The sequence below is a fragment of the Akebia trifoliata genome, chromosome 9, assembly GCF_017979445.1.
Source record: "Akebia trifoliata isolate Shusen 1 chromosome 9, ASM1797944v1, whole genome shotgun sequence".
NCBI classification, from domain to species: Eukaryota; Viridiplantae; Streptophyta; class Magnoliopsida; order Ranunculales; family Lardizabalaceae; genus Akebia; species Akebia trifoliata.
The window spans coordinates 213,681-227,358 of NC_141383.1; the positions used below are offsets into that span (position 1 = coordinate 213,681).

The following is a 13,678-nucleotide window of genomic DNA, read 5'->3' on the forward strand; positions in this document are numbered from 1 at the left end:
ATTTCGAACAACTTGACTGAGAAAGTTCCGTGTGTTGGTGAAAACCCATACCACAGACTTTGCTCTTGTACCTTAAAGCCAAGTGGCAAAATGTGGTTTTGCAACAAGTCCAGCGGCCAACAAGGAGTTGGTAATCCGATTCAAATGTACACCCATATGTAGGATGTGGAGCCGTTCTCCACAACTGGCAACACATCCCACTACAATTTGATCCCAATGTCAAATGTCTTTTTTTTTTTTTTTTTTGATCGATCAAATGTCTTATTTTGAATGTAAAGTATTCATTTGCCCCCACCTATAAAAGGGCACAAAGGTAACAATTTCAAGATCCCTAGCTACCTGTAAGGACACGTTATCCCTAGGGCCATAGTTTTCTAACAATGTAAGTTTAAAATAAAATCCAAGTCACAAACAACATTTAGTCATACATAGTATTATATAGCACCGGGTTCCTCAAGCAAGCAACTCTAAGATCATCTAGCAATAGAACATTACCCTCTTCACATTCTCCTTGAGAGGAGGAAGGGGCCTCACCACAACATTCGCACCTAGGCCCCGTGTGCTTCGACCACCACCACCACCACGACCTGCACCACTTGTCATCGACCCACTATCAGACATGTCTGGCTCCATGTAGAAACGAGCTCGAAAGGCAGCCAGATGCGCATAATATGCCGGGGGTACTGCCAAAAACGCATAATCAATAATACCCACAGTATTGTTCTAGATTTTAAAAAAATCGCTGTTCAGCATAATAAATTCTTATGGTTTATCGTAAGAATCTTGTTTATACTACATAATCTGTTAATACATAAGAGCTGGTAGTGATCTTCTAGTAAGAAGTCATTATAAGAATATTGTTTTGTGTGTGCGTGTGTGTATGTGAGAGAGAGAGAGAGAGCTAACCGATTGACACAGAGCGAGTGCACCTAGCGTATCTGCAAAGAAAATAAGATCAAATCATTATCATAAATATAAAATTAAAAGAATAACGACAATTTTAAGGAGAGATTCCATACGTGTAACAGAGATTATTCGTAAGAGACTGGAGCCCGTCAGCAGTAAATTTGTTCTCATCCCACAGCACATGGTAATGAGCTGGCCGGCTTGTACCCTTCAATATTTGATGCAGAGTTCACCATCATCAACATCAAAGCCGAAATTCAGAAACAGAACCTTCAAAAAATCATGAAAGGGAAAAAAGGATTTCAGTATACCTTAATGCCAGCATGGCTACAAAGATAAAAGTCAAACTCTGTTGGATGGCAGATCTTGGAGTCCACAACAGTTCCTGCAATTCATAATAAAAGAGCAATTTATACCAAGGAATATATATCAAATTTATTTAAAGATTTAAAAAGGAGATCAGGAGGTCCAACAGAATAACGAACCAGGTAAGATGTTTCCACTCTGATCGACTTCACGGCGATTCGCATGGTTGTTTGCAAACAACCTTGTGTGATGACGCTTTTGAACCACAACGAATGTCACTGGGGGCTGATAATTTGGTTCCAGCGCAGCACATGCCTGAACATTGATGGATATAGTTTGAAGAAGGGGTAATGGAAGTTGTTGGTAGGATTTATTTGAATATGAAAAGCTCAAACATGAAAGATAGTAATATATATGACTATAAAAAGTGTCCATTGATTCATCTCATGTAAAACCTATGTTACCCAGATACATAAAAATAGGTACCCTATCAGTATTAGATACTTCAATTTTTTTAACGATAAATATCGCATTCACAACATTCAGATTCAGTCCTGAGTCCTATCTTTAGATAGTTCCATTTTTTAACGTTAAATATCGCATCCAAACCAATTCAGTCCTGAGTCCTATCTCAGTAACATAGGTCAAGAACATTGACTTTCTATTAAACATAGGACAAAGAACAAAGAACTTATGAACTTTCAACCAACTGTTGAACCCAATAGTTTGAGCCACACAGGACATTCCTTATTCTCCACCTAATATATAAAACCACCCACATACTTCAAGTTCTAAATTGATGGCTCAGTAGGCAAGTGTATGATGCATAGTGCCTTACCCCACCATATATCTCCTCACATGGAGAATTAAGTAAAATACAAATGGACATACCTTACGAATTGATTCCAGTTCATGGAATAGGATCTGATAAAACTGGCCTTCGCTGACTCCATCCCTGCATGTGGTGCATCATCAGCATTGCATAGGGAAGGGAAAGAGTAAAAATACAAGGACATTACCTGTAGAATATGATCCGCTGTGGTTTCTGCCCGGTTGCTCTATGGAAAGATAACAGGAGATCCCTGGATTATATAAGAACATAAATTTTATTCAAACTCCAACTCCTATTATGCTCTTTAAGAACTGTCCACTTCCATGAACCCCAATATAAACTACTTTAGAATACAGGAACCACAAGTTCAACCTCACCTACTGAACAAAAAAGTAGGGAAATTAAAGAGCATACTTGACCATGCCTCCTTTCATGGTTCCTCTTGTAGGATCTTGCCATTCTTTATATAGATCATCAATGATTTCCCTGCGATGGGCTTGAGCACAGACCAAACCAGCATACTTCGTTACCTCAGGCCAATCTTGAGAAGCAACAACCTGACAAAATATTAAGCAACAATACAAAATAAAATCAACATCACATAATTTCAAATAAAAGAGATTAACAAAAAGAAATGCACAAATAAATACGCATGCATGTGTTAAATGCCAACTATATCGAACCAACCAAAACTTAGAAGTGGTGAAATAGTATGAAAATCATACAGCTGCTATAGAGGGGCTCGAGTCCTCCCCAGGAGAGGGATGGGTTACGTCAGCACCAAAAATGATGGTTGGTCGATCACAGACCATAGGTATGCGCCGCGACAATGCATCAACAAGCACAGTGTTCCTTCCACCAACCTTCACATTTATCTTAAGAGCTACATTTGCCAAATATTGTTTGTTCCTCTTGTAAACATGCTTTGTCAAACAACACTGGGACACAAGTCCAAGGTCTGTCTCACAGATTCTCTTCAAATCACCTGCAAATACAAAGAGGCAAAGAATTTAAAGTAACACCTTTGTGACTCAAGAAAAATAAATAAAGATAAATTTGAAAACTGAGCATTGGAGTTAAGAAAATAGATGTTTCTTACCATAAAGAGAACCATTATTATCTGGCAAAATAACAATCAACAAGTCAACTTCCTTGCCCTGAGGCTGCAGTTTGGTCATGGCATCACGGTACCGAGTCTTTAAGGCTCTCTCCACCTGATCAGGACGAGCACCATACGGTGGAAGTATTGGTTCAGGATTAAATGCCTGCACATAATCCAAACAGTGTAGTTCAGAAGAGAAAATAGTGGTGAAAAAAAGATATAACATAAAATCCTACACAACAGAAGCATTTTTTTTAATTAATAGCAAATAAATAAGGCAACAACCAAGGCGGTAAGTCGAGCTGTACCATGCCAGATACATAGCACATTTGTGCAAGATCACGACAAAAATCATGAGCAACATTCTCTTGCACACCGCGTGAAAAATTTATGCAAGTCCAATTGCTCACTGTCCCCCCATTAATCATTTTCTGCAATAGATAAAAAAACAAAAGAAATTCAAGAATTATAAACCTCTTGCCAAATCATTTGCATGTGAAATTGAACTTGGACAAATGGAAGGGATAGAAACAGTCGTCAACATAACAACAACAACAACAGCACTTGCATGTAAAATCAAGCCTTATTCCAAATATTTGGGGTTGGCTAAACGAATCTTGTACCTCCATTCGACTCTGTCCAAAGCCTAGTCTTTTGTTATTATGTTACACAGATACTTCAAAATGGATATCATATTGATATCCATGTCAGAAGCAATATCAAAAATGTAAATGCCATAGCGGCACCATATCAATAGCATATCTGGGTAATATTGGGTCCAAGCACTCCATAAAACACTTAAACCTTTGCTCCTGAAAATGCCTTTTTAATTACTAAAATAAAAATAAAATACCAATAAAGGGTGACTTAGACATACCCTTCTATATTTTGGTGAATATTTGAGATACCCCCACGTTTTCAGACTGATGACATACCCCCATTGACCTAAACACACATATCTTCAACCTCTAGAAGTGATGAATTTTTGCAAAGAAAAATATAGTGTTTTCTAGAAGAGGTTGTAAAAGAAGTTGAATCGGCTAATAATAATTTACCATAGAGGTTGAAGAGCTTAACGATTGACTATTTTTGGGAGAAAAGGTCTGGCTGAGGTTGATGACAAGGCATTTTAAGTCATTTTCTGTCAAGACTCCTAGAAGTGTATGCCTCGTGAGCTTTTGTGCATTTACAAAGGTATAGGGAATTTTAAGGAAGACCCCACCACTTGACGAGTCTCAGGAGATAAGCCTCGAATGCCTTTTAAAGCACTATGCCTCATCAAAGTTCAGTTCCAACCCTTGATTTTCTAATTATTTCCGTAGAAGGATAGTTGTTTCACCTTACCAAACTCAAATGAATGTTTTATACACCATCCACATCCTCTTCTATATAAGTTAAAGATATTCTTGGAATCCTTCACTTATCTTTGAGAAAGACTGTTATCTTAAGTGATTCTCAATGTATCTTTCAATTCACACAATGAAAGTCAATAAGCTTCAGTTCTCAGGAGAGAATCTATCAGTCTATTACAAGAAACTCCTAGACTATTGAAGACAGAAGGAAGTTGACAAAAACATCCTAATCGGAATACAAATATCAGGGAAGGGGGACAACTGTTTGTAACAATGTTTTTACAATGCTCAAATGCCGTCCATTTTACAACATACGACGGTGTTGTAAGAGACGTTGAATAAATGGACGGCATCAAGGCGGCGTTGTAAAAAACATTACAAGTTTGACCTCTTGTAAATCAGTAAGAGCTCTCCCCCAAGCAATGTTGGACATTCATCTATCCCACTGACACCTTTCTGTTAGAATCCAGTCAAGCAATACTGTTACAATAAAACATTACAAGTCTTTTTTTCTCCTTCATAACTTAAAAATATTAATGAATAACTAAGATTTGACTATGATACATAAATAAATCTTTTTTCTTTAATGAGTATAAATGAATAATTTGTCCTTCCATCAGTGTGAAATCAAGAGAAGTGCCCAAAATAGATCGCGTCCAATTACTGTAGTTGAAATTAATTTTTAAAAGCTAGTGTGATGCATAAATATAAGATGACAGATTGATGGACAAGTGTTGTAAGTAGTAACTTAAGTTATAACCTATTATTGCATAAAACTAATATTTCAAAATATTAACAAACCTTCCATCTCTTTTCTTACATTAAATCTACCATAAACTTAAGCAACATACTATATTTCAAATCATATCCAAAATATAGATGATGTTTCTTTCTTTTTCTTTCTTCTTATTTTTCAAAAATCCCAAAATAACTCGGCCAGCATAGTAACCAAGATGTCTAGAATGGGATTCTTTGGTGACAAATGTCTAAAATCTGACCAACCTTTTGTTTTTGCCAGTGTTGATTAAATCTTATGATTCATAATTTGAATCCAATGTAGGATTCAAATACAATTCATGATTGAAACTTACAACTCTATCAATTCTTAGGATTGGAATACAGATACAAGGCCCATTTTTATTGTGAAAACAATGACACCTACATATGTAACTTTTGTTCTTTCTAAACCTCAAAAAAGTTGTGGGTGTTTATGCTTATTAACTAACATCACTGACATGAATAACAAGAAATGCATGTCCATCCATGCAAAATTTAAATACTGATAATTAAGATCATTGATGAAAATGAGCAATTTATTTAATTTGACGATGAAGTAATGTGACCAAAGACAAGGACCATCCACATTTTTCTCGTCTTCCTTCAACTAGACTGCTTTAGATCAAATGAAATCACGATTCAAATAGAATCCTACTCCTTACGACTTTACGATTCAATACAAGTATATCAACATTTATTTTGACAAGACTGATTCATTTACAATATTCTAGATAGGAAGACAAATTAAGAGACTGGATAATTTTTCTCAACAGTTCTAAGGCAAACATATTAAATTGTGAAGTTCTTGAATAATGAGAAGGTGAAACCTTATTCATCATGTTCCATTGGCCAACTACTGGCAAGCAATCTTTTTCTCTTCCGGTATCATGGTATTTAAGCTGCATGAACACCACAACCAATCGTGAACCATTAACTGAAGTGGCAAAAGGTGGTTCCATATAACAGAAAAATGATATCGTGCAGATAAAAACAGTTGCACATTTACTTACCCTGGGTGCAGGCAGAATGCGTGCTTCAACTGAAGTTAGTTTCTCACTGATTTGGATGCCAAATTCCTTTGCGTAAGGGTCTTGATGGTAAGCATTATGATGAACAGTCTAATAGAAAAAATAAGCTTTAGAACACCATACCATCGAAGAAGTTGTTAATCATACAACATCTACGATCTATTTCTTAACTCAAGAACCTTCTTACTAAATATAACAAAAGAACTAGTAGATCTGTTAAGCCCAAAATTCCAAAAATACAGCTAACAAGTGTACCAACCATCTAAAAGGTTGTAGCCTGACTCACTGCTAAAAACCAAAAAACAATTTGGTCAGGTTAGAAATTGGGCTTCGGTGGTCAAGTGTTGAAATAATAATATTTACTGGCTTTGTTTCCTGGGCATTATCAATGCATCTTTCATGTAGACAATAGGAACCTTAACCAAAAAAAGAAAGGGTTAAGGCCCTCTATACTTTTGAGGCTGCACCAGAAACTATTTTGTAAATTCACTTTGTGATGATTTTTTTAATAACAAGAGGCTTCACTCACGAGAAAGGTCTCTTCTTTTGATATATCTCTAGTGTGCTTAGAAAATTTTCTGAGCATTTAATTTATTATTACCAACATGAAAAATAACACTTCCTTTACTGAGTGAAATTAGTGAGTCACCCTTGACCATAGGTCAATGATGTTGGCTCCTAGTAAAACTTCACGCACCCTTGAAATTCATCAACTAACCAGACTAATAACAAGAAAAAATGAATCATAAAGTCACAATTTATATGCCTATAATAATGTACAAGAAGAACGTGCAAGCCTTGCGAAGGACGGGTGCATTTTGTAATTTGGCTAGGGAATCCATACATTGTTGATGGGGTTCAGACACATTAACTTTCCATGAGTAAATGATGTTGATCAATGGTGAAGAGGATCCTTAAATTTCGAGAAGCATAGGATACCTGTGTTCCACCAAGTAGTACTGAATTTCCATAAAAGCTTTGCTCAATCAATGAACTCAGGAAACAAAAATTCCATGTGGCACACTTTCCCTCGGTCAGTGACCCTATGTAAGCCCCACTTCTTGGTAGACCAATACGGCAAAAACTAAGCCTAATTGGTGATTTCCATCTATTGGAGTTAAGCATTCTTTTTAATTATAGAACTGTAATCTATCCATAGACCTTTATATCAATCCCAGGATGGAAAAAAAGACACCTGAATCCTATGAACAAAATTTAGTTCTGTCGAAAAGAAAGAGAACAAAACAAGAATCAAAAACAGAAGATTACAAGCCCCTTGTGCATCCCAAAGCAAATCCCACTTAAAATAATAGGACATTGTTTGCCTAAGAAGCTACTGATAATAGCCTATATGGAATTATATTTTCAACTTTCTTAAGCCACATTATATGTCTGAGTCATTCATATGAAAAATAAGATATTGACCAAAATACTAAATATTTTGAACAAAGACATACCTGCAAAATGTCGAGCTCTCTTTCTTGAGGACGCTGACAAGTTACCTTCAGCAGAGCAGTAATTTGTCTATCATTCAATTTCTTGGAGTACCTCTGGCCCTCCACAATTTTGCATACCTGAATTCTTTTACAGATAATTACCACGCAAACTTATACAACATAATGGCCAACCAGGAAGGAATATTGTGTTGGAATTCGTTACCTCCATAGGAAGATAGTTTGGCCTCTGTGGATTCCCAACTTGCAGACAAGGCCATGTGGTATGTTGAATGACAAAGCCATATGTCTCTTGAAAATATTCAACAACATATTTCATTGTACCCCTGTCATCGACTGGGAAACTATAGAAACCCATGGGCCAGCCAGTGCACATCAAAGATGACATTTGTAAAACATATAAAACCAAACACAGCAATTATATAAGTTAAAGGAAAGGATGTGATAAAGGAGATCCAATTATAATTAAAAAACATGTGCAACTTACGTCAGCTCTCGTGTCGTCTGTGCGGTTAAGCCAGAAATACGGTATTTCCTACGCATATTTCCACGATGGGTGACTTCAACCTTCACACCTCTAAGAGCCTTTTTAATCTGTGGACAACCCAGTAGAACCAATGAAACACAAATAAGATACAAATAAAACAAAAAATAATGGTGAACTACCACTAGTAAAACATCTCCATATTTTAATAGGTTGGATATGATTAAAATAAAACAAGTAGATCAATATTTATAATTGAAAAAAAAAAAAAAAACTAGAGGCAACTTAAGGTGAAGATAGGGGAGTTGAATAAATAAAAGATACTTGTCAACGACTATTACAACCCAATTCAAGTGTTATTCATTAACATTAACTTGGCAAGACATCAAGTCATAGTTTTTTTGCCTACCTTCCTACTAAAATTTGCCTTTTACCAACTGAACTAATAAAAAGTAGATTCCAAGGTAATAAACAATAGAAGTACAAAAAGGTCAACAACATATATTCATAAATCTTAAGTGGAACCAAAAAAAAAACAACACTACGCAGCACCCAGATAAGAAAGAAGGCAGACCTTCACACGATCAGCATCAGATAATGGCCTAGCTGAGACATCCCGGTTTAATAACTGAGTTACGAAGTCAATGACTGGCAAAGGCTCGATGAAAGCAGTGGATGACATATCTGCAACATCAACAAATATTTTTAGTAACTAGAACCCAAGGTATGTGGTTCTCAGTGAGAGTTTTTTTCTCCAATAAGTGTAGAAGATTGTATTATGAAGACTTTCTTGCTGTGTTTGTTGAACATGGTTTGTAGTCCACATTAATTCCACTGATATAAGAAATGAGAATATACAACCATACTGGTTATGTTGGTAAAATCAATTGGGTGGAAAATAGATTACAACTTGAAAGTAGCAAAGCATAAATAACTTGTGTAAGTGTGTACAGCAAAAATTACAATATCATATAAAATTAGCCCATAATAAAAAGCAAAATAAATAATTTTACCAATGTTCAGAGACAATCCCATTTGTGTTGGACGAATACTCTGATAAAAACCACGCCAACTTTCCAAACCCTCACCAAGAGGCTGCCTTCTCCCTAAATCTGGAGAATAAAATGATTTCCCCACAGGAGAATACCTACAACCAATCACAGACGATATAATATTTTCAATCATGATTTAGAGAAAAAAAATGCGGAAGATGATGGGAATATCATAATTACCTACTATTAGGCAGTTCACGCAAAACAATATCAAGCACCTGAAGAGCCTCTTGAGGGGCATCTGCTTGCTTCCCCTGTAAAAATAATCCTAGATGATGTAAATCAGCACGAGCAGCAAATTTGATGACAACTCTGAATGTCCTTTCCCTCCTGTAACACAAAAGAAGGGATCATAAAAAAAAAAAAAAGGAACAAATGAAAGTGGGTATGTGGGTGAGAGAGAGAACAAAATGATAGGTTGTATATTAGCAATCAATCACCTGGGGGCAGCCGTGCCATCATCTTCATCGACTAGAGTAATTGAGAACTCTTTTGAATTAAAAGGTAGGGGTCCAGCAGTATAAAGACTCTTCCGACCATCATATGCTGGTAAACGGTTACCAAGTTGTGAGTTTCTATACAATTTAACCAGCTGATTCATAACAGCACGGTTCACACCCCGGGAAGTAACTTCAGTCACCCGAGATCCAGCTTCAGTCGTAATTGAAACCTAGCAAAAAAATAATAATAATGATCAATATCCATTTCAGTGGCCTCTGTAAAGAAAGGGTAGAATTAGAACTTACATCATAATGGTGAAGATCTTTATCTGGCAACTCGGTGAAGAAATGATTTGCCTTGACAACACACTTGACCCCAGCATTACCCTTACCCGGACGGCGGGGAAAATTCAAAGATTTGCTCGACGGAGCCACAGGTTGAATTTCCATGCCGGAAGCCCCTTCCGAGACGAGCGAAAGCTGCTGAAGCTGCTGTGTGACTTCAGAAGGAGGGGTCTGTTCTGATGGACTAGGTTGAGAAGATGATGCCCCTGGGGTCACAACGGCTTGGTGCAGCTCGGGTAGTGGTGGCCTGGAAGGGCCACCATAGAAAGACGGGGCTCCACCACGACCACCACCGCGTGGTTGCCCACCAGTTTGCTCATGAGGCATTCCTGGTGGACGAGTTCCTCGGATCTGATATTCAGCTGGTGGAGGGCCACCATATTGCTGAGGTGGTATTCCACCACGTGGTTGGGATACACCGCGTGGTTGGGATACTCCACGTCCCTGAGGGTATCCCCTACCACCACCAACACCATATCCTCCACGACCTCCTCCTTGCTGAGATTGAGATTGGGGAGTCCACCCCCTTCCTCCTCCAATTCCCTGTTGAGCTGGTGGTGGAGTCCCTTCCATTGGCTGCTGTCCACCACCACTACTACCGCTGGCTTCTTGAGTTTCTGAGCTCTCACCACCAACACCAGGAAGTGCAGTTCTCCTCTTCCTCACCATGATGTCAACTGCCCAGCAGCAGAAACAAGCAACTATCAAGAAAAATCAAAAAATCAAAAAACAAAGATTAAAAGATTAAAGTCACATAATTGGCTGAAAACAGATAAGATAATCCATCCGTATATGCTGTCACTGAATATATTATCAAGGAACAAGAACAGTATATACATGATGGCAAAATAACACAAAGAAATATCAAGAAAATAAGAGGTAAAATTAAAAAATTATTACCCAAAAACAGCTATAAAGAAAAAAAACATAAAATCATCGCAGATTGAAAAACTAAAGTTGCATAAATGCTGAAAACAGGTAGTCCATCTTTATATGCTATCTCTGAAAATAATATCAAGGAACAAGAACACTACATGCATGATCAAATAACACAACGAATCACCAGAAAATGAACAGCAAAATTAACAAATTAATACACAGAAACAACTATCAGAAAAGAAGAAGAAAAAAACATATAACCAAAAAAGATTAAAAGACTAAAACAACATAAATGGTGACAACAGATAATTCATCCTTATATGCTATCACTAAAAATAATATCACGGAACGAGAAAATAACACAGAGAACAGTAAAATTAACAATTTATTACCGAGAAAAAAAAAAGCCATTCACAATACATCTAAAATCACGTAAATCATACATTACCTTCTCCAACTCACAATTACATGAAGATCTGGGTAAGAATCCTAAGATCGGCATAAATTAAAATGACAACAAAGCCTCTTCCCAAAGATTTGGGGTTCACTAAAACTAAAACTATAATACAAGTTGTTATGCATTCGCAGCATGCAAAATAGAAAAACATCCGATTCCTCAATGCAGATCATACAACAACTTTCCAACTTTGTCTAAACTACGAAAACCAGAAATTTCTCAAAAAACCACAAATCTTAACATCACATCTCATAAAATCCTAACTACAAGATCCAATCTCACTTAAACCACTAAATAACATCATCAGGCATCTTCATCTCAAAATCAAACGAAATATAAAAACAAACTAACATATAATAATCTTAAAACACAAGGCATCCAAGTATTGAGAAGAAACTCTCGATCTGCTTAAGAAAAATAAAAATATGAAACGAGAACAACACAAAAATGAGAACTCAGAACGATCAAAACAAAGAAAACCATAGATCGGAATCATAAAAGATGACAAACTAGATCAACAGCAGAAACTAACATCAAATAGAGAAAAACAATAGACGATCATAGAAAACCACTTTCTGATCGTAGAAAACCAGAAAAAACTACCCTTAATACCACTATGATTACCTTAAAACCGCTTTTCGATCAGAGGCAAGGCAAGGCAAGTTAAGACAAGGGTTTCTTAGTAAGGTAAAAGGGCTAAGCGTCCTCCGACAGGGTGGTTTCGGAGACTTAGAGAATAAAAAACAAACAACCTTTACCAAACCCTTAGTAATCAAATCCCTTCCTCTCTATGTGCCCTTCCCACTAATCACTATGAGTCGTGATAAAATGACTCCCATACGTACCATACTCAAAATAGTCTCCTGACGTAGTATGTGCTACAACCATAGATTTTGCTTCGGGATACAACTGAATACATCTCCATAAATATGTGCATTTGTGTATCGGGAGGCAAATGGATCTAGCGTTTTGCCACATGCCACGTCAGGAGAGTATTTTTAGTATGTCAACGTGGGATTCAGAAAATCATTACTCCATTCCTATATTTCTTCTAGTATTTATAGGGAATCTGAACTACAGCTATCCTTAAAACACTGCCTTCGGCACTCTGTCTGTAGAGAATCATCTTTTTTTCTTAACTATACAACCATCGTATCGAGAGGAAGAAATCTACGGTTCTATATACACAGTGCTGAAGACCGTGTTATTTTCCACGTCATTTTAGTATTTTTTTTTTATTCTGAAAATGACAACTTCCCTTTCTATCTGGGAGAAAACTATGACTTGGCATGACACTTGTCAACACTCACCAAAGTCATGGTGAGGCACGTGGAACGGGCGTGGGTGTTTGTGCACGAAATGGATGCCAGAGCGTATAATTTGAAAATATCCTTAAACCGCAAGCGTCACTAAAAATGTGTATGTGTCATGTGTGTGCGAATACTCACCAAAGTAATGATGAGGCACGTGGAATAAGTGTGGGTGTCGGTGCACGAAATGGATGCCAGAGCGTATAATTTGAAAATATCCATAAATAAGAAATGTTACGAAAATTGTGTGGGATGTGTGTGTGTGAACCATTTGATTGATGAACTATATAAGAAGTTAATGGGTCAGATCATAAAATCAATGTAATTTAGTAGGTCTAGAGATCAAAAGTTAAATCAACTAATAGTTGTGCTTTTGTGATTTTGCAATGAAAGCATTTCATTATAATCCTTGGGACAAGTTGGTCTTATTGAAAATTTTGAGGACACCTATGATCATGTAAAGATTTAAGTGGCATTGATTTTAAATATCTCTTATAGGAAGGGTTCAAAAATGAGTCATGATTGCAAACAGAGTGCAAAATAGAGAAGTGCTTTGTAGTTCAAAATCTGCACATGGACACCTTATTGATGGCACACATGCTAGAAGTCATTAAATGACAAATGATTTGTTGTTTTCATTTAATAATTTATGATGTCCCTCACTAATAATGCATTGGAGTGAGAATCAAAATATGACCAAATTAATGGTCAAGTATAGATCAAGAAAATTTACCAAATCTCAAAAGTTATCGACAATGACACAAATTTGGCCCACAAGCTCGTAGTCTAAACTAACTAGACACAAGTAGAGTCGAATTAGGCATGGTCCTTGTCTTTTGAAGTCCAAACTGGATCGAGCCTGAATAGGCTCCTTGCCATGAATCTATCCCGATTTTGTTTTTGCAAGGCTCATAATTAAAAAAAAACTCACTTATGACTACGAAGTTCATTCAA

At 36.7% G+C, this 13,678-nt stretch overlaps 1 protein-coding gene across 2 annotated transcripts; it reads right to left on the reverse strand.

Annotated features, from left to right (window-relative positions):
- Positions 1 to 261: 261 nt before the first annotated feature.
- Positions 262 to 12,284, reverse strand: LOC147393942 (protein argonaute 1-like). 2 transcript variants are annotated; one of them, XM_086453079.1, is made up of 22 exons: positions 12,039 to 12,284; positions 10,040 to 10,779; positions 9,734 to 9,963; positions 9,474 to 9,623; positions 9,255 to 9,388; positions 8,816 to 8,925; positions 8,245 to 8,351; positions 7,963 to 8,101; positions 7,761 to 7,877; positions 6,286 to 6,393; positions 6,103 to 6,174; positions 3,455 to 3,577; positions 3,144 to 3,309; positions 2,770 to 3,029; positions 2,459 to 2,601; positions 2,232 to 2,294; positions 2,104 to 2,167; positions 1,392 to 1,527; positions 1,218 to 1,291; positions 1,020 to 1,114; positions 907 to 938; positions 262 to 683 (listed from the first exon to the last, which is right to left on the reverse strand). In XM_086453079.1, exons 2-22 carry the CDS (start codon positions 10,745 to 10,747, stop codon positions 478 to 480), a joined length of 3,237 nt encoding a protein of 1,078 aa, XP_086309205.1. In that variant the 5' UTR covers positions 10,748 to 10,779; positions 12,039 to 12,284; the 3' UTR covers positions 262 to 477. The 2 variants fall into 2 exon arrangements, with proteins under 2 accessions (XP_086309205.1, XP_086309204.1); XM_086453078.1 differs by having other exon boundaries at positions 10,040 to 10,755; positions 12,039 to 12,283.
- Positions 12,285 to 13,678: the final 1,394 nt, after the last annotated feature.